This window comes from Grampus griseus (assembly GCF_964374135.1).
Source record: "Grampus griseus genome assembly, chromosome: 14".
NCBI lineage: Eukaryota > Metazoa > Chordata > Mammalia > Artiodactyla > Delphinidae > Grampus > Grampus griseus.
Genome location: NC_139008.1, coordinates 37,759,818 through 37,786,659, shown reverse-complemented (window position 1 = coordinate 37,786,659; position 26,842 = coordinate 37,759,818). Strand labels below are relative to the sequence as shown.

The 26,842-nt window shown below is 39.2% G+C and overlaps 1 protein-coding gene across 1 annotated transcript; it reads right to left on the bottom strand.

Moving 5' to 3' along the window:
• Positions 1-4,161: 4,161 nt before the first annotated feature.
• Positions 4,162-20,843, bottom strand: MEIOB (meiosis specific with OB-fold). The gene is made up of 9 exons (XM_082670542.1): positions 20,832-20,843; positions 16,228-16,328; positions 15,276-15,328; positions 15,093-15,188; positions 12,258-12,359; positions 10,642-10,795; positions 8,487-8,670; positions 7,688-7,774; positions 4,162-4,895 (listed from the first exon to the last, which is right to left on the bottom strand). The coding sequence occupies exons 2-9, from the start codon at positions 16,233-16,235 to the stop codon at positions 4,785-4,787; spliced, it is 795 nt and encodes a 264-aa protein (XP_082526668.1). The 5' UTR covers positions 16,236-16,328; positions 20,832-20,843; the 3' UTR covers positions 4,162-4,784.
• Between the last annotated feature and the right edge of the window lie 5,999 nt (positions 20,844-26,842).

The window sequence follows — 26,842 nt, the reverse complement described above, 5'->3', positions numbered from 1 at the left end:
TGGCACTTGTTTTTTTCCTTAGGGAAAGTCTTAGAGGTGAAATTTATTAAATAGTTTGCCGGTTACATTTTGATACTTTTCCCCAAATTGCCCAGGGGAAAGGATATACTAATTTGTACTTGACAAGAGTGTTAAAGAATACCTTTTTGCTCACACCTTAGCCAACACTGGGTATTGTGGCTATGGTCTTTTTAATTTGCGTTTCTCTGATTAATAGTGAAGCTGATATCTTTTCATGTGTTTATACAGTTATCTTTTTTTTTTTTTTTTTTTTTTTTTTTTGCGGTATGCGGGCCTCTCACTGTTGTGGCCTCTCCCGTTGCGGAGCACAGCCTCCGGACGCGCAGGCTCAGCGGCCATGGCTCACGGGCCCAGCCGCTACGCGGCATGTGGGATCTTCCCGGACTGGGACACGAACCCGTGTCCCCTGCATTGGCAGGCGGACTCTCAACCACTGCGCCACCAGGGAAGCCCAGTTATCTTTTTTTTAATAAGTTTATTTTATTTATTTTTGGTTGTGTTGGGTCTTCGTTGCAGCGCATGGGCTTTCTCTAGTTGCGATGAGCGGGGACTACTCTTTCTTGAGGTGTACAGGCTTCTCATTGCGGTGGCTTCTCTTGTTGCAGAGTACAGGCTCTAGGCACGCGGGCTTCAGTAGTTGTGGCTCTAGGGCTCTAGAGCTCAGGCTCAGTAGTTATGGTGCATGGGTTTAGTTGCTCCGCGGCATGTGGGATCTTCCCAGATCAGGGATCGAACCCGTGTCCCCTGTATTGGCAAGTGGATTCTTAACTACTGCACCACCAGGGAAGTCCCCACAGTTATCTTTTTAACAAGACTATTGGGCACATCTTTGGTGTAAATGTTGGTGTAGGATCTGATTTCAAGGAAGTTTTATATTTCCTTTCAATACAATTCATATGCTAAAACCTTCATATATTCTAAAGGGAAAGAGTAAAGTAATTGTAAATCTAATAAGATACTAGAAAAAAATTCAAATTATAAAAGCAGAATAGGCATAATACAACAAATATATTGTCAAATATGAGTGCCAATGATATTGCTATACCTCGACATTTACAATAACTGGTACTTATTGATCATATACTAAGTGCATGAGTCTAAGCACTTTACATATACTAACTTATTTAGTCTTAACAGTTGCCCACAGGAGTTGGTATATTATTATCCCCATTTACCAAAGGGGAAACCACAAATGTGGAGAAGCTTAGAGCTGGAGTCCATCCTGGGAGTAGCAGACGGGGTTGAGCCTGCAGCCACAGAGCCTGCCCACTCAGCCACCTCCACATCTACCTCCTCTAACTTGGCCTTCATGTCCCATTTGTAAAGTAGGCAAAATAACAGTAATTGCATAAATCAGATAATATAAATAAAGTGCTTATTACAAAATCCATCACATTAAAAAGTATTCAATAATGTAACATTGTTGCAGCAATTTAATATCTAGAAACTTATCCCAAAGAAATAAGAATGTGGGGCTTTCCTGGTGGCGCAGTGGTTGAGAGTCCACCTGCCAATGCAGGGGACACGGGTTCGTGCCCCGGTCCGGGAAGATCCCACTTGCCGCAGAGCGGCTGGGCCCATGAGCCATGGCCGCTGAGCCTGTGCGTCCGGAGGCTGTGCTCTGCAGCGGGAGAGGCCACAACAGTGAGAGGCCCGCGTACCGGAAAAAAAAAAAAAAAAAAAATGTGGCCAAAGATTTAGCTATAGCCATCATTTGTAATAGCAAAAAATGTGAAACATTTTAAATGTCAAATGTTATTAGATTGGTTACATTCACTATCATATACTCATATAATAAAATAATATGTAGCTATTGAAATTATGTAGAATATTTAATGGCATGAAAAGTTTATTATAAATTATTAAGTATAAAAGCAGGTTATAGTATAACCTGTATTTGTAAATCATATGTTTTTAATTTTTTGGTTTTATTTTATAAATTATATGCTCTAACATAGATGGAGAGATGATAAAAACTCAGGAAAGACATTTACAAAAATGTGGATGCTTGTACACAGATGTTCAAGTAGCTATGATTGGCTAATCACAATAGCCAAAAGGTGGAACAGCCCAATTGTCCACCAAGATATTAATAGATAAACAAAAGGTGGTACATTTATCCAATTCATACATACTACTCAGCCATAAAAAGGAATGAAATTCTGACACGTTATAACATGGATGAACCTTGAAAACATTATGCTCAGAAAAATAAGCTAGACACAAAAGGACAAATATTGTATGATTCCATGTATATCAGGTACCAAGAATAGGCAAACTCATAGAGACCAAGTAGATTAGAGGTTATCAGAAACTGGGGGAGGGGGAAATGGGGAGTTATTGTCTTAATGAGTACAGAATTTCAATTTGTGATGATTAAAAATTTCTGGAAATGGATAGTGGTGATGTTTACAAAAATTGTGAAAGTACTTAATGCCACTCAATTGTACACTTAAAAATGGTCAAAATGGTAAATTTTATGTGATGTATATTTTACCACAATAAAAAAACAAAACAAAAACACATTTATAAGAAAAGAATATATTTCCTACCAGTTTAAAAAAATTGGAAAAAAAAATTGGGATGGGAGATTATGGGTTTTCTTTTCTTTCCTTTTCCTTTTTTTTTAATCATTTTCTCTAATTTTTCTACAATAAACACATAAAACTTTATGATAAAAAATATTTAAAAAGCAAAAACAACTCCAGGGTTCCTCAAGATGAGTAATAGGTGGATACATATATATTGTGTTTCTGCCACGTACAGAGTATTGAACCACAACAACAAAAACCCTCACCAAAGCAGAATTAGGAAAGGAAAACTGTATTTAAATGAACCACTAATAGAAGATTAGGAAAAATTATATAGTCACCAAACTATTTATATAAAGCAATATAAAACATGTAGATCAGAAGTCACTAGGACCAGGAAAAGCAGCTTCTGGAGAGCAGCAGAGAAATAGAGATCCTGGACAGGGAGTTGTAGATTTTGTGTTGATGGGGCAGAATGCTTCTTTCTTTCATTGATACTTCAAGTACCTGCATTCTGGCTAATCTACAGCCAAATTTTAGATACTGACCCGTTTGTAATCTTCATTCTGTGAATGTGTAAGTTAAGTAAGCTCTGTGAAGCACCTCTGATTCAGTGTGGCATGACAGCTAGCCCTGTAGATTCCAATTTCATCAGATGAAATAAGCAACTGTGATGTCCCTCTAGTGACAGGCATGGGGTCTCCTTAGTTAAATGCCAGCGGACTGAGAGGTCACCATGGTAGCAGTGAGGAAGTCATGCAGAGCCCTCTGCTGCCCACTAGGCCTTCACAGGCCTTGGTTAGGCAACACTAAGTACTGCATATGCACCTACTTTGAGAATGCTGGTATTTTGTACCTGTATTATGCAGTTGAGGCTAGTGGTGAAACATCCAGAGCAGCTGAGGGCCATGGACTATAGGAGCCCAGACAGCTGGTTCTGGCACCCAAAGTGCCAGGTGTTGGCACTTGGAGACCTGCTGCTGGAGGTCAGAGCCCCAGGAGGCCTGGCACAGCAGCGCCGGACACACTATCTGGGCCAGGCATCCTTGTCCCTGCACCACTCTCCTTCCTTCCTTCCCTGTCCACCTGCACAATTCACCCTGATTAACACACCTATCCCCTCCCCGAGGGAGAAAGGAAGGAAGCCCTTCATCAGGTACACTTGATATTTGCACAACTATGATCAAGATCTTCATTACTTCATTTATTACCACAATTTAGACACACTAAGTGTCAACTCATATCCCTCCCCCATGGCTGCATATGGTTAAAGCCAGAGAAAACATTACTGACAAGATAAGTTTATCTCCCAACACCAGCTTTATAAAAGAATTTCGTTCACTTACTTTTTCTTTTTTCACTCCTGTGGTAGGTGAAGTGTAGCCTTTGAAGTGCCAGACCCAAATTACGCTGGACAAACCTCCCACACTGTGGATCAACACTGACCGCAGTGGTGGGTCTTTGCCCTGAAGCAAGTGACCAGTGACCGGAGATGGTGTGGAGCTGAGCAGAGCACTCTGGGGCTGCTGCAAAGGCAGCTGAAGTGGAGGGGCCGTCGCCCTGTCAAAGCAGAGCAGGTCACCCACCCTTCCAAGTTCCTAAGACTCGTCACCGCTTGTGAAACTTCTGAAGCTGGTCTTCCCCGAGTTGATTCAGACTCACAAATGTCAAGCCTGAGTCAGCAAGCCTTCACAAGCATTGGGTAGCTCTGATGTGTCATCAGAGAAAGCAACCGACTAGAAAAGCTCTACAGTGATCAAAACAGTTGTACAGCATCACCCATGGACTTCTGCCGTCCCCACCCGGCACTGGGAGAACCGGTCGTCCGCGCCCATCAGCTCCAGCAAAGTAGTCTGAGCCATGGCCACGTTGTTTTTATAGGTTCTGATCTTTCTCCAGGCAAACAAGACAAAGAGGAAAGGGGCTTAAGAAAAATCATTCATATCTGTGGGAAAGATTAAACTTGTTTATTAATTCATGCAAACATTTTCCAACTTGGGAAGAGAGAGAGGGCAAAGCCAGTAGAAAAGGCCTTCTAAGAAATGAATAAGAGGGGGATTTTAGGATTTACTCTTAACTGACTCCAGGGGGAAACAGAATAACAATTTACAGAAACATTCTCACCACATTTGAACAAAATACAATTTTATCTGTAATTTTCAAACTCATTTTCCACTTTAAAGGCAGTTAAAACTTGTATTCTTTTCCAGAGTTTAAAATGACGTCTGGTTTTTAAATATTTCCTTGTCCAGACAAGTTCCTACTTGCCTCGATAGGATCTGCGAGCTTACAGGAGAGCACACTCGCTCTCAGTCCACCCCTTGCTCTATGAGATAAAAAAAACTGCAGGGAGAAAAAGAGAGTTAGTTTCTAAAATCACCTGGTATACAACGCTGAAAACCAATGACCACAAATAGAGAACAGCAATGAGTTTTCTTTACAGATATGAACAAATACTTCAGTTAAAGCTGTAAGACAATGGAAAGAGTTCCAGTCTCAGGCAGAGTTGGGAGAAAAATTATAGATCTGGCTTCTGACAGTAATTTTGTAAAAATCCACATCAATTTTTCATGACCTTTTTCTCAGGTAGGAAAGTTGGCATTTCAAATCCAACATATAGAAAAATGGGCTTAAAGTGTGTTCAAACAACCAATTGTGACAGACGTGAACCCGCAGCAGTAACATGACCTGTTAGAGCACAACAATATCATGATGCAGTTGATTAATAATGATGTCTCACTTTTTACAATTTACAAAGCACTCTCACCAACATTTTATTTAGTATAGAGTGAAAGGACACATCAGCTAGGCACTTTAATTTCCTTCATTAATTAATGAATTGAATTAAATCTTTGACATGTATTCATTTTATTTTGTATGAGTCAATTTAACCTTTTTGAAAATTATTCTTTAACATTAATGTCAGATCTTACAAGGATCTGTGATACTAATATCACTATGTGTTTTAAAACATTGAAATGAATAACTCACTTTGAAATCCCTCCAAATGAACCACTTTAAGTAGCCATTATTTTTAATTGAAATATGATAAATATACAAAATGTCCTATATGGAAATCCTTTGTTTTTATCTTATTAGCAGAGCAATGTAAGTTCTTATTTTTTAAATTACATGTTCTGTTTTAACTGATTTATAACAATTGAAATTGTATTTGAGGCTCACAATCTTTATTACATTTTGTGATATAACCACTACCTGCTTGAAATCTTTGTTAAATCTGACAAATATCTTTTTAACATATTCTTTGGAAAGGTACAATATCCATTTACTTGAGAGCAATTTGTTGCTATATTTGAATCAAGTTTGGGAAACTATAAATAAGTTACCATGAATTTAAATTGATCAAACTCAGAGCAACTGGTACCTCCTGTTTGGAGGGAAACCACAAAGTTGGACAAGGATCTGAGTATATGCTGATTTGGGTATAGACAGTATACAGTATTTAGGTGGATTCATGCAAATGGTGGAAGAGATGCAGTATATTACTGTAATTTTCCCCCTTTGGCCTAGTAATGAAGAGGCCTCAAACTGAGGTCCTAGACATATTGTTGAGGCCATTGGTGACTCCATGTCTGTAATCTATTCAGATATGCTTGAGGCTGCAAGGAAAGGAAGCCACAGGAAAACAGGAAAACCTGCTTACGAGGCTGAGATGGAGCAGACCCAGTGTTCTCAAAGACTCTTTCAGGGTATCCATGAGATCAAAGCTATCTTCATAATAATATGAAAATGCTCTTTGCCTTTCTTACTCTCGTTCTTTCACCAGAGTGCACTGTAGTTTTCGAGACTACATGACATGAGATATCATTGTTCTAACTGCTAAAAGAATGTGTGCTCATGAATACATTTAAAATTTTTCTCAATGTTAAGTTCTAGTACAATGTTGACAGATATAACTCACTTAAGAGCTCAAAAATTTTTAAGAGTGTAAAAGAGGAAATATCTGAAATAATGTAGACTGTGTAGCCCTATCTCACCTGTGACCTGGGGCAAGAAGCAACATTTCTTGGTCCTATTTTCCTCATTTGCAAAACAAGGGGAGTTTGTCCCACTGCCCATTTTACACTTTTAACACTAAGGTTCTGTGGCCTTCCAACACTGAAGTGTTGCTATTGCTGCGGGAGTCTGCTCTGATCAGAGTTGTAGGAGCACAGAATTTTAGAGGCTTAGAGAAGTTAATTAACTTCCCCAGGGTCACATAGGCTGAGGAATGGTGGGACTGGGAGTCAAACCCAAGTCTGTCTCACCGCAGCATTTAACTTGCTATTGAATACTGCTCACTGAAGTGAGGAGCATCGCACATGGGGGCGGGGGGGACCCAGCTTTGACTCTAAAGCCCAGTTCCTAGCCTTGGAGTTAACATTAACGCAGTTAATATTTTCTTTGTTGGTCTTTTTATTTTGTATCATTTATAACTTCTTTATACTATATGAAAAAAGCTGATTACTTCCACTGTTTCTATGGTAGCCAAATCCTTCTGCACATCTGGGAACTGGGCATTATTAAAAATAACAAATTCCTGGGTTTCCCTGGTGGCGCAGTAGTTAAGAATCTGCCTGCCAGTGCAGGGGACACGGGTTCGAGCCCTGGTCTGGGAGGATCCCACATGCCACGGAGCAACTAAGCCCATGCGCCACAACTACTGAAGCCTGCGCACCTAGAGCCCGTGCTCTACAACAAGAGAAGCCACTGCAATGAGAAGCCCGTGTACCGCAACAAAGAGTAGCCCCCGCTCGCTGCAACTAGAGAAAGCCTGCACGCAGCAACGAAGACCCAATGCAGCCAAAAATAAATAAAAATAAAAAAGTTTATTAAAAATATAACAAATTCCCTAATTTATTACATCATACTCCAGGATTTTCTTATTGCTTGAACATATAGAATAACATAGTACTGGGACTTCCCTGGTGGCACAGTTGTTAAGAGCCCGCACTCCCAGTGCAGGGGGCCCGGGTTCAATCCCTGGTCAGGGAACTAGATCTCACATGCATGCCACAACTAAGAGTTCACAGGCCACAACTAAGGAGCCTGCCTGCCACAACTAAAACCTGGCGCAACCAAATAAATAAATATGTTTTAAAAAAGAATAATATAGTACTATAAAATGCACTAACCTTTACATAGATTTTGCTTCTTTCCAAAAGAAACTGCCACTTTAATGCTGTTTTCTGTTCATCCGTCATTGCAAGAAACTCATTTACCTGGATAAAAAAATTAAACAAATATTTCCAAAGAATATATAGATAACTCATCTTGACAATAATGTAAAACAAATTTGCTCACTGGAAATGGAATTTATCCATAGTAATTACAGGTCAATTCTCTTGACGGAGGAGATAAGGCTAGATAGAAAGGCTCTAAACTGAATGTCTGAAGCCAGCCAGGTGGCTCGGCACAGAAAGCCCCCCTTAACAAAGTGGAAACCACTGAGGCTTAATGGTAAACTTCATGAGCGGGTTCTAACAATAAAAAACATCAAACCTAACATCAAGCACACAAGCTAATCTCTGCTGCTATGCTATGGGGCAGACTGAGGAAGAGCTCATGGCTGACCTTATACACCTGGGTAGGTGAAATACTGCCAAACCCTCCTCACAGAGGACCCTGCTCAGTGTCTCCAAGGTGTTGTTTTGCCCATTGTTATTTGACTATATAAAATGTCATGTTTATTCTCCACTGTCACCAAGGATGTCTCTTGTTATTCCTAACAGTTAATGTTAGCTAGAATTTTAATACGCAATATGTAATTATTTGTTCATTAAAACAATGTGTGTTTAAGTCAAGATTGATTTTTCCCAGACCTCTTTATTAATGAATTAATTTCTATCAAATGTTCACCAAAATAACCTATGTTTGGGGAAGCGAATTCAATTTGGAAGTATTTCTAAACATATTTTCCTTTTTATTATTTACCGTGAAGCCCAAAGTCTCCTCAGCAACACTTCCTGTGAGACTACAGGAGTGGAGGGTACCTGTGTGATCAGTAAGATCAATTAGCATATGGAAGCTGCGAAAAACTGATTTAAATTCTGAAGAATCTTTGTTGCAAGTTGTACAAGTGCTGGATGCTTCATTTACAATGTAACCACAGCCTGAACTGAAAAGAAACAAAGACAAGATAGAATGTGAAGGCCCTAAGTGACAAATCTGATCTCTAGCAGAAGAATTATCACTTAGACTTTTAGCCTAAGTCAGCACCTGGAATATTTACAGAGCAAGTAATTACAGAGTGCTCAGTGCTGAGCAGGGTACAAAACAGACCTACAAAATAACAAGGAAAAATGCACAGCAATACAACATGCTTTCTATGCAGTCAACCTCATTTTCAGTATTCCTGCTTCGGAAACTGGGACAATCCAGTCTTCTCACAGTTCTGCCTCCTACTTTCCCCCATGCTGGGGTTCTTGCCCAGGATCACTCCCCCACTGGGGCCTTCCTCACTTGCACCCCAGCCCCACACCCTCCCTTCTCTGAACAGCTGCACAACTTACACTTCAGCACGAACTTACACCCTATCACATCCTATTCCATGTTATTGCAGGTATGTTTGTTTATCTCCTGGCTCAGAGTTTGAGGGCAGGAATCCCGTCTTGTGCCTAGAAAGCCTGAGTTCCATGAATGCTCATTTGGTCCTGTACTAAGTCCTCTGTACATCCACAGAATAACCTGAGGGTTGGGGAGGTTCACACTCTAAATGCTGCTAGCACTGCTAGTGACACATTCTCCTCTCTTTAAGGGGTAATTCCATGCTCTTCTATATTTTTGAAGCAGTCATTACTTTGCCAATTTGAATAGGCAGAGACTAATTCAAATTTCTCAAGCAGAGGGAATGATCTGAAGATACTGGTTTCTTGTAAGCCACAGATCAACTTTTGAATTAAGTTTTAGATACTTTTCCTCAGATATCAATATTAAAGATGTAGGAAAAATAAGGGAGACAATAACATTTTTTTTAATTTTTGAAAAATATTTTTCAAAAAATAAACACCTGCCTTACACAACAGCCTCTACATTAGTTTTTTTCAACTTTAACACCAAATCATACAATGTTTTAAAAATCCATAGGTCAATTTCTTGATTGTGGTGGTTTATCATTTCATACATGATAAAACTATATGAAATTTCACATACACACGATGCATATTAATCTGGGGAAATCTGAATAAGATCAGTGGATTTAATTAATGTCATTACTATCTATGATGTGATACTATAGTTTTGCAAAATGTTACCATTGGGGGAAACTGCACAAAGTGTACAGTTTATATATTATTTCTTACAGTGCCATGTGAATCTAGAACTATGTCAATAAAAATGTCAATTATAAATCCATAGGGAGGCTTTCACAATAACATTTTAGAATTTTCTTGCCAAGCATTTTTTGGCTAAGATTATTAAATCTACTTGGGTTTACTTTTCTATGCAAGTAGATACTAACTTTGACCTAGGAGAGGTTGGAAATCATATTCTTCATACAGTTGAAATAATTTATTAAAATGCTATTACTTGTATTGCTATAGGATGTGGTCACCAAAATAATTTTCAAATTGTCATAAAACAATAGTTTCTCATCCCAGCTAAAAGTTTCGACATTATTATATCTTTCTATTTTAGGGTTGCTGAAACACAGTAAATTAAATTTTGCTTTAAAAGGCAATTATAATTTTGAATCTAAATAGTTTGTCAAATGCATAACCACTTATGCATAATGCATAACCACTATTCAAATGCATAACCACTATTATGTCAAAGAATAGCTTAACTTTTATAGAGTTTAAAATTTATTAACAAGGGGGCTTCCCTGGTGGCACAGTGGTTGAGAGTCCACCTGCCGATGCAGGGGACACGGGTTCGTGCCCTGGTCTGGGACGATCCCATATGCCGCGGAGCGGCTGGACCCGTGAGCCATGGCCGCTGAGCCTGCGCGTCTGGAGCTTGTGCTCCGCAACTGGAGAGGCCACAACAGTGAGAGGCCCATGTACCAAAAAAAAAAAAAAAAAATTTATTAACAATAACTGTTTTTATTTCTTACAAGAATGAACTTTCTAAAAGTAATTTGGTTGCTTACCATCTATTTCGAACTACTTTTGTAGTTTCATCATCAATGTTCAGTGTAGAAATGTAAGCATAAAGAATTCCATAGATAGGATCAGCTTTTCCTTCATTCTTCAAAGCTTTTACCTTTAATTGTTCAACTGTATAGACATCAACTATTGTATTTACTAAAAAAAAAGAAAAGTCATGGAAGTTCTAAATATATTCTAAGAACTCCAAAGGATTATATCCAAATAGAAAAGCTACAAAGCTCAAATGAGAATACGTAGTAGCTTAAGTTATGTAATAGAAAAATTATTATATATGATATATTAAAACTGATTATATAGAAGGACATAAAAGCAAAAAAGGAAAAGAATGAGAAATTAGTCTTTATTAAAATGAATAATTTCTGATCATCAGAAGATTCCATTAAAAGAATGAAAAGGCAAGCCATAGAGTGGGAGATGCTAGCAATCTATAAGGAGATAAAGGGTTCATATCCAGAATATCTAAAGGATTCTTAAAAATAAATAAGAAAAAGACAAGTCAACTCAATTTTTTAAATGGTGAAGAGACTATATTTATTTATTTATTTATTTTTGGCTGCACCACGTGGCTTAGTTCCCCAAAAGCCAAGCCGTGCAGCCGAAAAACAAAACAGAACAAAACAAAACAAAAAAAACAAAAAGAAAGAAAGAAAGGAAACATGTTAAATATCCCCCAGGAAAGCATAACAAAGTTCTTCTTTTACAAGTTAATGTGACTTGCAGCATAACTTATTTCATGCTTAATTCAATTGTTACTCTCTCGAGAGGAATTATTAGGAAGTATTTCACCTCCTAGGATGAAGTTACAAGAACGGGCCTTCAGGGAATGATTGAAGTTTTCCCTCTGCTTTCCGCCATTCTCCTGAGTGTCTAAGCATAAGCCACAGACGGCAACAAACCACATCCCTTTTTTTTTTTTGGCCACACCACGAGGCATGTGGGATCTTAGCTCCCCAACCAGAGATAGAACTCACGTCCCCTGCTTTGGAAGCATGGAGTCTTAACCACTGGCCTGCCAGGGAAGTCCCAGCATCCCTTTTAAAGTCAAGCTTCAGTCTGGGGTCTGTGAACACATGACATTTTATGCAAAATTCTATGTGTGGGTACAGCTACTTTTCTGGGGAAAGGGTCATAGCTCTCATCAGATTCGCAAAAGGTTATATAGGCCTCCAAAAGTTTTAAACTACCTTTTAAAAAGTGGAAGTATAGGGCTTCCCTGGGTGGCACAGTGGTTAAGAATCTGCCTGCCAATGCAGGGAACACGGGTTTGAGCCCTGGTCTGGGAAGATCCCACATGCTGCGGAGCAACTAAGTCCGTGAGCCACAACTACTGAGCCTGCGCGTCTGGAGCCTGTGCTCCGGAACGGGAGAGGCCTCGACAGTAAGAGGCCCGCGCACTGCGATGAAGAGTGGCCCCCGCTCTCCGCAACTGGAGAAAGCCCTCGCACAGAAACAAAGACCCAACACCGCCAAAAATAAATAAATAAAAAGTGGAAGTGTAGCAGTTACATAATAAGAATACAATATCTTTTACTAAGTAACTTTACAGGCCCAAATTCTGGCCTTTTAAAAATTCAAATAATATTTAAAGGTCACTTACAATTTGTGGATTCTTTCAAATAACTGTCAATTTCATCATCCAGAAGATTCGTTTCTTTATTTTCTCTTATAAAATTCAATAGGATGTTAGCTTCTGGTGTATCTTAATTGAAAATGCATAATAAGTAAACAGCAAACTGATTATTTTTTAAATCACTGTAAATGATCCAAAATTATTTTTACCAGTAAAAAGTGAAGACGTATAAGAATACAATCAAACACAATATTACAAAGCCACTGACAATGTGATGGGGTGCTCCATTAACACAGAGATGTACACCAGATATCATGAGTTTAAAGAGCAGCTTACAAAACATTGTCATACAATTCCCTTTCATTTTAAAAAAGATACATAAGCAAAATTATCTGGAAGAATATGTATCAAAGAAATGATTATCTCTTATGAGATGGTGAATTTACAGCTGATCTTCCTTTTTATGTATTTTTTGAATTTTATATGTATTTATTTTCTAGTCAGAAAAAAAATTTTTTAAGGTTGTTTAAAAAGCTTGAGCCAGACTTGCCTGGTGGCGCAGTGGTTAGGAATCTGCCTACCAGTGCAGGGGACACAGGTTTGATCCCTGGTCCGGGAAGATCCCACATGCCGCGGAGCAACTAAAACCGTGTGCTACAACTACTGAGCCTGCTCTCTGGAGTCTGTGAGCCACAACTACTGAGCCCACGTGCCACAGCTACTAAAGCCCATGTGGCTAGAGCCCATGCTCCACAAGAAGAGAAGCCACCACAATGAGAAGCCTGTGCACCGCAACGAAGAGTAGCCCCCCGCTAGCCACAACTACAGAAAGCCCAATGCAGCCAAAAATAAATAAATAAATAAAAAGATTTTTAAAAAGGTTCTTATAATTAAAAAAAAAAAAGACCTTGCTCCTCGGGACTTCCCTGGTGGTCCAGTGGTTAAGAATCTGCCTTCCAATGCAGGGGATGTGGGTTTGATCCCTGGTCAGGGAACTAAGATCCCACATGCCATGGGGCAACTAAGCCCGCGCACCACAACTACTGAGCCCGAGTGCTCTAGAGCCCACGCGACACAACTGGAGAGAAGCCTGCCTGTGTGCTCTGGAGACCGCGCACCACAATTAGAGAGTCTGTGTGCCACAACTAGAGAGCTTGTGTGCTCTGGAGCTGTGTGCCACAACTAGAAAGAAGCCTGCGTGCTGCAACTAAAAACCCCACATGCCACAACGAAGACCCGAAGCAGCCAAATAAATAAATAAAATACTTAAAAAAAAAAAAAAAACTTGCTCCTCAAGTTGGGACATGAGTATCCTCAGGAATAGTGAGATAATGTGCCAGAAGGCACGAATCTGATTTTGAAGAGGGGCTCTCTAACTCTGACACCCTTCAACTCCAAGCCCCAACCTCTAACACCTGCTTGTCTTCAGCCCTCCCTCACCATCTCCAACATTCTGCAAACCGTCCTGCCAATGCTTGGACCCCCTGACTCCCCTGGACAGAGTCAGGGTTTCTTCCTCCTCGTCCTGTTGTACCACAAGTCTTATCACTGTTGGTTCTTTCTCAGAACTAGACTGGAATCCCAGACAGGGGTTTTGCCTTTTCATTTCTGTGCTTCAGTTATAGTGACTATCCTTCCATCCATCTGAGCATCCATCCACTCATGTACTTCCTTGTTCCAGAAAGTGTTAAAGTTACCTCAGTAGTTGTCAAATAAAAGGCATTCACTAAATATCTGTAAATTAATGAGCATCCTGGGACAGAAGTTGGTAGGAAGGGTGGGGTGTAGGCACTGCTGTCAAGAGCTCTAAGGACAACAGGGTCATCCCAGACTGTCTGTGGGGGGACAAATTCTTCCTTCCCCATCTGATGAACTCTCTCGGGGCAGGAAGCCTGGACATGCTGGCTAGGATGAAAGCTCAAACCATTTAGAGGTTCTTAACATCTACGTGGCATGTGTAGCCCAGGAAATTAGAAATAAGACTCATTTAAATAAGCATATTGAAATTCACACACCGTTATACATATTCTCCTTTATATTTGTCTCCTTGAGAAATAAGGCATTTATTCTAATGATGTTAGTATTGCTCAAAACACTTTGACATTTCCCCTTTGAACCTGTTTTCAGAGCCAAACGCACAACATCCTTCAAATCTGTCTCATTAACTTAGTCTTGAGGTGTTTTTTTTTTCTTTTTTTGCGGTACGCGGGCCTCTCACCGCTGTGGCCTCTCCCGCTGCGGAGCACAGGCTCCGGACGTGCAGGCCCAGCGGCCATGGCCCACGGGCAGAGCCGCTCCGCGGCATGCGGGATCCTCCCGGACCGGGGCACGAACCCGTGTCCCCTGCATCGGCAAGCGGACCCCCAACCACTGCGCCACCAGGGAAGCCCAGTCTTGAGGTTTTGATACGATTAATACTGTCAAGCTTGATAACCTATTCCACCAGACAAATCCAACTGGGCCCGTGAGACACAACTACTGAGCCTGCGCATCTGGAGCCTGTGCTCCGCAACAAGAGAGGCCGTGACAGTGAGAGGCTCGCGCACCGCGATGAAGAGTGGCTCCTGCTTGCCACAACTAGAGAAAACCCTCACACAGAAACGAAGACCCAACACAGCCAAAAATAAATAAATAAATAAATAAACAAATTTTTTTTTTAAAAAATGAGTCTGGTTTTTCACATTTCTTTTGTAAAGATATCAAAGATATAGCTCATTGTAAGTTTTTCAAAGTCATATAAAGCAGTTTTTCACTTTTAATTCAAATGAAATCCAAGCTTCATTCTTAAACACACTGCACAAATATTAGAATACATGATGTAGTCATTTCCAAAGGGATAAAAAATTTCAGATAGCTTTTTACCTGGATTAGTTGTAATAATCGTTTTTGAGATTACAGTTGCTGTCATGCAGTTCCGAAATTTGTCAAAACTTATTCTTACATCTGAGGCAAATATTACTGTTTGGGAAAAAAGCCATTTTAAAATTATTACACAGGGGGATAAAAAAAAGACAAATATTGAACGCAATCATTGAAGTATTATACCTGTTTCTCGTGGCACCCAGCTCTGTGCAAGTAGAATAGATTCATTATCCCAACTGCATGTGTTAAAAAAGAAGTGATAAAAATCAAATAAATTAGAAAAAAACTGGCAGTGACCACATTATTTACCAGAAAAAGGATGTCTTAATGGATGAGGTTAATAATCCCCCATACGGTCCAAGGCACAGTTAAGGATTTTGGCTTCTCCTGCATTTTGCAGGGCTACACTGCCTATTTCACAGAAAATTTAACACCTATGAAAATCATTCCTTTCAGCACCTTTCATCTCTAACAACTTCTGCTCCTTCAATTCCTTCTTTTCCTATCACCCAGGTCACTCCAGGCTAGTTAGAACTGAGTGACTACAAGTTTAAAAATTTTGAAGTCACTCTTTCCTGCCATTAAGGGAGGGCCCCCACCATGGATAAACTGCTCGGGGGACTTGATAGGTTGAAGCCCTGTTTCAAATTAAGTGCTTTCTTTGGTACCCAGGCATCTGAAGTCTAAACAATACCATGTTATACCCTGTGATGCTTCAGGATGTAGCCCTGCCCCACATCTGACACACTGGGAGCCCCATAGAACCCAGCCTGTGACAATGCTTGCTTTTCTACCATCTTTCCATGGGTACCACCCAAGGAATCACAGAAAGTCTGGCTTGTTCTTTATCAATGAGACTTAGTAAATGACGATTTGTTACAAAACAGAGTACAATAATAAACAAGTTACAGTAGAGTCCATCTATGAAATCCCATGCCATCTAAAGATCTCATTTTAAGGTAATCATAGACTGTAATGACTCAACATACAAGAGAAAGGTTTATTTTTTAAATATCATTTTTATATCATTACTCCTCTCCTGATATGAAATCCATCATCTCCTGATGAAATTAAAATGTCTGACTTGGTGATAATAGCACAGATTTCACAGTTTGGAACAGATGTGGGAAGTTACCATATCATTGCAAAAGAAGGCTCTGTCTCATCATAGAGTTTAACTTCACACCTCTGGCCTTTTCTTTGGTCTGAAGTTGTAAAGTATTTTGGCTCTCCAACCTTAGAAATTGAAGAAAATCATTATTTTTCTTCACGTACAGTTGTAGAGGTACTTAAATATTTGTTGATGGAAATACTCAAATGTTTACCTTTTAAACAACAAATTAGAAATATCAAAATAGCTAGAATCACTAATATATATTTGATGATTTAACAGCATCTTTTATCTCTGAACCAGGTGTATTTAAGTTGTAAGTCACACACTTTGATTGAAGAGAGATACAGATATGTGTGCTTTAAGTCAAGACTGTGGGATCTTTTCACCATGTCAGAACAAATGCTCCATGACAAGTCCCTGGGTGGCATCTATGTGGACTCAGTGAGGGTAGAAAGTACATTTTCAATATCTGTGTATCCCCATGGCTTAGCACAGGGCCTGGCACGGAGTTAATGTGATTGGATGAATTCATCTCTCTGGGCCTCAGTGTCCTCGTCTTGCTAGCCCAGGTATGGATATTGATACCCCCTTTGCTGCCTTCCTAGGGACAAGCTGGTGAGAATCGAATGAGGGATACATGGGAATGTGCTTTGATATACCGTCTGATTCAGTCCACACTGTGGTGTAAGAGGATCATGGACGTGGAGGTGAACTCAGGGGCCCTTCTGTGCCCTCAGGGAGTTCTCAATGGAACAGCAGCACCTCTGATGGTCACACAGCAATGGCCCAAGCATGGACAGTCAGCTGCCCCCTATGCCACTGTCCCCCATGCATCTATTGTCAGGGCTGAGCTCCTTAGGAAGGAGCTGAAGAAAGAGTCACAGCTGCCTGCAGAAGAGAGCATCTAGAAAGAAAGTCAGAGGAAAGGACAGCCAGAGTATGAGAGAGGCCTACCATATCACAGCATGCAAGAAAACTGTATGAAAAGGAGTTTTAAAGTGAAGAGACCTAAGTAGAGGCGAGAAGGAAGAAAACAGGTTAAATAAAAACGTAAAGATAAGGAAATGTAAGAGGGATGGAAGCAAAATGGGAGAAAAAAGGCATGAAAATAAAAGAAATAATATAATCCTATGAAAGGTGGTACCAGACTCAAGGGGTGGAGGCAGGAAGGGGGACATGGAAAAAGCTGTTGTAGGTTTTATATTCATACTGAGTTTTAGAAAATCCTTACTACATTGTGATATAATGGCATTATATGGAATTTCAGGGAAATTGAGAGATCATATCCTGCCTTTAAGTAAGATTGAACCTAAGTTGCCCAGAAATGAATTTTTCCCATTTTTCATGACTGTCATATCGGGTGTTTATTCCTCCATCCTGAATGATACTGAGTGTTCACTGTGTGGCAGGCACTGTGCTGGGCTGGGCTGGGCTGGGCTGGGGAACAACGCAGGAAGGCCTCTGTTGGCCTGTCACGGGGATAGTCGACACTCAGTCATTTAATATGGAAACGTAATTAGCAATTACTTACAACATTAACTATAAGTACCTAAATCTATTTCCCATTTTTTTGTCTTCTGATTATCATCATTCTGTATATTGAGAAATTCTTCTTGCCCCTTTATTTATGTACTTTATTTTGTGAAAATTTGCTCCCTGCCAAGTGATTCTAGTCTGTCCAATGGAGTTCAAAACTTGCTGCAATAATTGGGTAAGAGGGAGATGTGGAAGCAAAGGATGGTGAGACATTCCCCGGCACCCCATGGAGTGTCGTTCTGCCCTGGTTTTCAGCACCTGATGCTATGCATTAGCTCACAGGGCCCCTACTGCAGCACCATGGGTTTCTCGCTCTCTCCCCCAACTCAGGACAGCTCTGAGAACACGCACTGAATTGATTCCTTGATTTATTCAACTTAGGCCCCTTCAAAGAACTTCCTGGAGATCTTAAAGTCAATGAATTTACCCTTTCTATCTGTGCCTTTTGTTTAACTCAAGTATGAAAAGCTCTCATATAGTTAGCGGATCATTTATGACTGTGTACTGCATTTAACATTCAAATACAATTTTATTTTGCTACTCATTCACAGGTAAAATGCTGCTTTCCCTTTAATGAGAAGTGTTATTTTCTAAATTCAATGGAGGATGCATCAAGATACAGAGGAAATTTTACTCCAGTTGATTATTACTTTCCAAACACAAATAAAATGATAGAACTCCCCCCACCAAATTGAACTTGGCTTTGTTGGGGTTTTAACTTACCAACCTCACAGCTGCAAGGACATTAATAATTCTCCCATCAAGACTGTGTCCGTTTGCAACAATGTCACCCAATGAATAATAATCACAAGACTCTTTAACAGGTAAGTATATCAAAGAAAGTAGCTTGGCATCCACTTCATAACTGGAACAAACTTTTACCATTGAGTGACTCTCACTGAGCAATAGTTTATAATCGCTAAATTGTAAAAACACACACCAAGAGTTAATATCAAATGATTTTCTAATAGAAAAATACTTCAAAGTTCACAGTTAAACTTTGGTTGTAACTTAAACTATATTTTAAAAATTATATTAAGAAGATTTATACTTTTCACTCTTAGAAACATTGAAAAGCTTTGTAAAATATTTTTTGTCTAAAATGTATTTTCATTAAGAAAATGTTTTAAAGACCAACTGTGTCTGAGTTTTAAGCACACTAATAGTCTGATCTTGCACAATACTGAGTTTCAGTTTCTTTCTCTGTAAAAAAAAAAAGGGGTGTAAAAGCACTCTAAAACATTGTGTGTGGGGGGGGGATTTCCACCTCTATGACACTGACTGCCCTGCCTATGTGCTTCCCTTACCTCTGTGGTGCTCTGTAGGAACAGATGCACAATATTTACACAATTGAGGTGCTCTTCCCCTTCCAGCCAATCAACTTCCAAGTGTCCTCCATGGAGCATCTTTCTAGTCCTCTAATCCAGAGCCTCCCCCGCTCCCCCTCCCCCTGCTACTGCTTTAGGTGTTTCCCTCATCACTTCTCACCCAAACTACTGCTTGTCTCCTAAGCTTTGTTCCCCTACTGTCTGTCCTCAGGTAGCCAAAGTGATCTTCCTAAACCACGAATATGAATATATTTCCCATCTCCAAAGATCTTCTGGGCTAGCCATCACCAAAGCATGAAGTTGGTACAACAAGCAAAGCTGTCTGTGAAGTGTCTCTGCTTCTCTCTCGAGCTTCTCCTCCTGCTGTTCCCCTGCCTATATTCCAGCCACATCATATTCCTAGGCTATGAAACTACCACTTTAGAGAAGAACGTAGTCAAACATCAACAGTTTCATAAGGTTTAAACTACTATTAACTGTTCTGGAAAAGGCCAGGAGGTTTCATGTTTGTTCCCTCTGCCAAGGATGCTCTTCCCTCCCTCCATCCATGTGTTCATTCCATAAACACTTACTGAGAGCCTATTATGTGCCAGACCTTAGTCTAGGCACAGGGGGTACAGTGGTGAGGAAGACACACAAGACTTATGATCTCACGGAGTTTACATGCGTGAGAGGGAGACAGATAAGAACAATTAATCAAATAATCCCAGATTGTGATCAGGGTTATGATGGTACACATACACTGTGTACAGGACGAAGTCCTAGTAATGCAGACTGGAAGGGCTACTACAGACAGAGTAGGTGGGGGAAGATCTAAGGAGGTGACATTTAAGCTGACACTTCAATGAGAAGAGCAAATAAGATTGTTCTTTGCAGAGGGAAGTGAACATGCAATGCTGTTAGTGCAGAATGAGCCCAGGATGTTCATAAAGTGGAGGACTCTTCATGTGGCTGCAGAGAAATGAGACCTATAAGATGAGGTCAGAAAAATGGGTGCAGGTGCACGTGTAGTAGAGACTTTTGTGCCCACCCAGAGCTCTTTACCAGCTACTCCCTTCTCTCTCGAGATTTGCCCTCAGCCAGAAATACCTTTAAGCCTTCCCTCCTCTGCAGGAATAGGGGGTGGACTTCAACCAATAACTTGTAAATACAGGGTACAAAAGCCCAGGCCTCTTTCTTTAGGGTGGTACCACTTTGAGGTGCCACTCATGCTCCAGAGCTCCCATCTGGGTCAGGATGAGACTGGGCTCCTGCTGAACCTGCCTCTTTGCTCACCTTCCCCCCAGTGCTATCCTTACAGGGTGCTTCTAAGGGCTCTCCCTCAACAAATCATCTGCACAAAAATCCTCCTCTGGGCTCTACTTCCAGGTAACCTGAACTAAGATAGTAAGGCATGTGAAGAGAGTTATAAATTGAGATGAAAAAATGGATATATGACTTCCATGATTTACCTTTTCACTGTTCAGCTTTAATGTGACTAGAGTCAGATTTTTGTAATCTAAGAATGAGAATCAAAGCACTAAAAACAAAGCCATTTTTTATGTGATCCTATGTCAAAGTAAATTATTTCATAATCAAAGATAAATATTATGAAGCAGAATTAAACTCCTAATTTTCAAACTGAAGTATACACCTTTAATAAGCTCTCTGTTAATCTGACATGCAAAAACTTATTAGTAATAATCATTCTGGCATAAACTTATTAGTAATAATCATTCTGACATAAAGTAATAATCATTCTGACCTCTGTGCTAGATTTACCTAGGAGTTGCAGGGCTGAACTTTTCTTCTCTTTCTAATTCCTTTCTTTGGATCAGGGGATTTTCAATTATCACTAAAACAGAGGGGAAAATATGATGCTATTACAAAAAAGTAACAGGATAAGTTTAAAAAATGAGTGTACATAACAATGAACATTACAATGTTATTTCTAATTTTGAGTTGGTGTTATGTATCCTTCATAATCATTTTCTTGTGGCACTGTGAGCAACAGAATCCTGGGGTATGACCAATCAATTTGATCTCAGATGACATTTCTTATATTTTGTGTTTAAATCCCAACATATGATCCACATTAATATTACTTTATTGAATAGTTACAGTGAACATTTGATTTGGTTACAACATGCCCTTCTATAAAATAAATTGATCTTCACCCAATTCACAGCTGTCCTCAAAAATAATAGTGGTAGTTAGAAAGAGCAATGCAAAATCTGGGTCCTGATTTGAGCCCCACAACTTATCAGCTTTATGACTTAACATTTTAGGGTTTTCATTTCCTATGGTCTATGTTAGAGTTTTATGTGCTCTATTTTGCTAATTCCTCACACAACCATCCCTCATTATTATCCCTTTTTCCAAATGAAGAAATTGAAGTTCACAGAGGTTAAATAACCTTCTTGAGGTATTATATCTAGAAAGTAGTAGAGTTGGAATTAGAACTGTTCTAATTCTATTTGTAATTCTATTTTAAAAATCTGTAATCTTTTCATTCTACCACACCAAAATCTTATTTACTTCTATAAGCATCATCAGATTTACACCTTTAAAATCCCTTATCTCATTCATCCTCACAACAGCCATCAACATGGAACGTAGGTTAATACCGAAATATATCTTTAGCTCTAGGTAACTAATGTTCTGGCATTCATCCAAGAAATTCATCCAAGAAATGTTTTGCTTGTAGGAGGAATAGGGTGTGGACTTCAGCCAATAACTTGTAAATACAGGGTACAAAATCCCAGGCCTCTTTCTTTAGGGTGGTACCACTTTGAGGTGCCATTCATGCTCCAGAGCTCCCATCTGGGTCAGGATGAGACTGGGCTCCTGCTGAACCTGCCTCTTTGCTCACCTTCCCCCCAATGCTATCCTTACAGGCTGCTTCTAAGGGCCTGTAAAGTTTTTGCAAAGTTTGCAAAGTTTTCTGCCTTCATAGTTCATATGTTCAACTACCTTATTATTCAGTTAGAGAGATACTATATGTAATCCTGAAAGTTAATAATATGATTGGGTGCTGAGTAACTAGTATGGGTACTAGGCTGCTTGATACTGCAGGGTTGGAGAGGAGTAGTTTAATTGTCCGTGTTACCCTTTCCCTTCTTTTTTCTACCATGAAAGAGAACTGGTATACATGCTTTCTTGTTTCTTGTATGAGGCTAGAGCTGTCATCTATTGAGTGACTAAGTTCTACACTTTATAACAGGCACACTATCTCATTTAACATTCACAAGCATCTATAGGGTATTAATTCATAGTGGAGACCCAACAAGATTAAGAAATTTTCTCAAAGCCACAATGTAATAAAAGTTGGTACTTAGAATTGAATTCAGATCTACCTGTTCTCAAAGTCTTGTTCTTTTCAATATACTACACTGTACCATAGAGGGCTATTGGGGTGGGTAGATGATATGAAAGATTTGGTATTTTAGGCTGAAGGTTTCTTAAAATCCATTAAAATTTCAAATATCTTTTATCAAAATCTATTTAGCATCCCTATTATAATTTTACAGGAAGATAAATGATTAGAGCCACAAGAGGGACTGATGCAAAGTGAAATAGAAATAAACCAAAGATCATAGAGCTACTTAGTAAAAATATGTGATTATCATGTTTGTATGTTTCAATTAAATGCTGAATGCCTTGTGTTATACTCTTAACACTTGACTTTTTTCTGGTAAGGTTCTTGAGAATAAGAATTGTGTCTCATTTCATTTTGAGTCCCTCAGTGTAGTTATCACAAACATATCATGGGAATAATACTGTAAGAGAAACAGTTTAAGAATCAATGCCAACTTACCACACTCCCCAACACGAAAGCTGTCAGAAAGTGATCTGATGTAATCTTCCTTGCCCCACGATGTTGCATTTACAAAATGGGTTGTTGAATCACGAATGGTGAAACTGAAAGTGTACCTTTCTGATCCAATATCTAAGGAAAAACCAATGCTTTTATTTTTCAAATGAAAATTTTTATTTTAACTTTGAACAAATATGATTATTTGATGCTAAAAATACTCAAACACATGGTGTAAAATATTATTTCAGATATAAATTATATAAGTTATGCTTTTATGAATTCAAAGCTGCCAAGGTAGATAACTCAACTCACTGTTACCCCTATGTTTCCTTTCCCCAGTTATCTGTATATTTGGAGGGAAATGACATGTAGGCTTGAACCATCCTGATATTAGCTTAGAGTCTCCATTTCTCTCTTACTGTTGTTTTAACCTAAGTCATAATTCAGATCTAAATTATTTCAAAACAAATAAACGTGTGCTGCTAAAAGATACCACTAGGGGTCAGCAAGTACTTTTTTTCCAAAATAAAATTTCTTTATTGTTTTGCTAATTTAAAAAGTAATACAGGGCTTCCCTGGTGGCGCAGTGGTTGAAAGTCAGCCTGCCGATGCAGGGAACACTGGTTCGTGCCCCGATCCGGGAAGATCCCACATGCCGCAGAGCGGCTGGGCCCGTGAGCCATGGCTGCTGAGCCTGCGCGTCCGGAGCCTGTGCTCCACAACAGGAGAGGCCACAACAGTGAGAGGCCCGCGTACCGCAGAAAAAAAAAAAAAAAAAAAGTAATACAAAACAGCGTGGTACTGGCACAAAAACAGGCACACAGATCAATGGAACAGGATAGAGCGCCCAGAAATAAACCCGCACACTTATGGTCAATTAATCTACAACAAAGGAGGCAAGAATCTACAATGGAGAAAAGACAGTCTCTTCAATAAGTGGTGCTGGGAAAACTGGACAGCTACACGTAAAAGAATGAAGTTAGAACATTCTCTAACACCATATACAAAATAAACTAAAAATGGATTAAAGACCTAAATGTAAGACCAGATACCATAAAACTCCTAGAGGAAAACATAGGCAGAACACTCTTTCACATAAATTGTGTCAATATTTTATTGGACCCATTCCTAAAACAAAGGCAATAAAAGCAAAAATAAACAAATGGAACCTAATTAAACCTAAACGCTTTTGCACAGCAAAGGAAACCATCAACAAAATGAAAAGACAAACTACTGAATGGGAGAAAATGTTTGCAAATGATATAAACAATAAGGGGTTAATATCCAACATACATCAACAGCTCATACAACTCAACATCAAAAAAACTAACAACCCAATTTAAAAACTAGGTAGAAGAACTGAATAGACATTCTTCCAAAGAGGAAATGCAGATGGCCAACAGGCACATGAAAAGATGTTCAATATCACTAATTATCAGGGAAATACAAATCAAAACAACAATGAGCTATCACCTCACACCTGTCAGAATGGCTATCGTCAAAAAGAACACAAATGGGCTTCCCTGGTGGCGCAGTGGTTGAGAGTCCGCCTGCCGATGCAGGGGACACGGGTTCGAGCCCCGGTCCGGGAAGATCCCACATGCCGCGGAGTGGCTTAGCCCGTGAGCCATGGCCGCTGAGCCTGCGCGTCCAGAGCCTGTGCTCCGCAACGGGAGAGGCCACAACAGTGAGAGGCCCGCGTACCGCAAAAAAAAAAAAAAAAGAACACAAATAACAAACGCTGGCGAGAATGTAAAAAGGGAACCTTGTACACTGTTGGTGGGAATGTAAATTGGTGCAGCCACTGTGCGAATCAGTATGGACGCATCTCAAAAAACTAAAAATAGAACTACCATATGACCCAGCGATTCCACTTCTGAGAATATATCTGAAAAAAACAAAAACACTAATTTGAAAAGATACATGCACCCCAATGTTCATAGCAGCATTATTTACAATCGCCAAGACATGAAAGCAACCTAAGTGTCCATCACCAGATGAATAAAGAAGTTGTGAGAGAGATATATATATATATACATACATATATATATATATATACACACACACACACACACATATATATATGCACAATGAAATTTTTACTCAGCTATATAAAACAATGAAATGTTACCATTTGCAGCAGCATGGATAGACTTGGAGGGCATTATGTTAAGTCAAATAAGTCAGACAAAAGACAAATACTGTATGATATCATTTATATGTGGAATCTAAAAAATACAACAAACTAGTGAATATAACAAAAAAGCAGAATCACAGATAGTGGTTACCAGTGGGGAGACGGAAGGAGGGAAGGAGGGAAGGAGGGAAGGAGGGAAGGGGGGAAGGGGGGAAGGGGGGAAGGAGAGAGGGGCAATATAGGGGTAGGGGATTAAGAGGTACAAACTTCTAGGTACAAAATAAGCTACAAAGATATACTATACAACACGTGGAATACAGCAAGTATTTTATAATAACTACAATGAAATATAACCTTTAAAATTGTAAATCACTATACTGTATACCTGTAAGTTCTATAATACTATATATCAACTATACTTCAATTTTAAAAGTTTTTAAAAAGTAATACAACCTAACATACAAATGCACATTATAGATATCTATTGAACTGTGATTAGTGCTTACCTTTGGGGTGGGGGCTGGGATGGGAAAAGTTGAGGGTTAAATGAAGAATTTCTCTTTTTGACTCTATGACCTTCTGCACTGCTTGAATTTTTTATGACAATATATTGATATGTGTAATGTTTTTTAAAGTCAGTAAGCATATCTTCTCCAAAAAAGGAATACTGTACAGACAATTATAAAAAATAGTCAAACACTACAGAAATGGTACCCTACTCTCACCGTCTAATAGGTGAAAATTTTATTTCATTGCTGTAATTTAAGCAAATATATAAATATTGACCTTTTCTAATTCATATATTTCAAGTCATTCCTTTTACAGCTTAGAAAACAGAGTTGCAGGATTTCTCAAACTATTCAAGTGGTAATTCTGATCTAATTAATTATGATGCAGTCAAGAGAAGACAAACGAGTATGGGTGGGAGATGACATCTTTGTTATTTACCTCAAAAATAACAACAGAATATTATAAAAAATAAAATGAAAATAAAGGTACCTATCACTACACCATAAGTCAATTAACACAGCCACGATTAATTGTCTTCTTCTGTCAAAATTACTGGCTGGCTGACTAGAGCTCGGATTCCCTCAGGCTGTTTAGAAGGACTTATACTGTACCTTTTAATAAAAAGCATTGACACTTCAAAAGCTAATAATAGTGAATTGCTACTTTTGGCATTTTATAGTTTATCTCTGCATGTAAACTACAAAAGTTTGAGAGTCAGTTGATTTTAAAAATCCAATTTTAGTCTCGGATTGTGTTTCCATAGTCCTAAAATTCTTGCACAGTTCAAGCAACTCAAGAAGAACCACTAAAGCCAAACTTAACTGTATTTTCCACATGTGAAAGATGATTTTTTTCCACTGAATTGTCTGGTTCTTTGAGTAAATACATAGATACTGCTGCCATACTTCTCTCGCTCAACACTGTCAGGACATATCCCTGCTGGAAAACCTTCCTCCTTATCACTTTCTGTCTTCTATGAAGATTTACCTGTGTACTTGTATCTCTTAGGCTGATATTGATAGTTAACATGGAGTTCTTACTGTGCCTTACACACCCTTCCATGTATGAGCTCATTTAATTCTCATCCCAGCTTTATTTACCCCGATTTCACAGCTGTACATAGAATAGATCTCAGATGACTCGTGCTGAGCCCAGTCAAACTAGCTCCACGTCCATCCTTTCAGACACTTTGATAACTGAGGATGATGAGACTACATACAACGTCTCTCTCTCTTACCTTTCCACCAGGTTTTACACAGTGGAGGTGCTCAATAAGTACTCGTTGATACACATTAATGAGTTGACCAATTTAGCTATTTTAGTACTGTA

Excerpts from the sequence above, each read along its gene's own strand:
- MEIOB (XM_082670542.1), bottom strand. Across the intron at positions 12,360-15,092 it reads GATTATTACAACTAATCCAG|ATACACCAGAAGCTAACATC; the intron begins GTAAAAAGCTAT and ends TTTTCAATTAAG. Across the intron at positions 4,896-7,687 it reads GAAGCAAAATCTATGTAAAG|TTTTTTTTATCTCATAGAGC; the intron begins GTTAGTGCATTT and ends TTCTCCCTGCAG.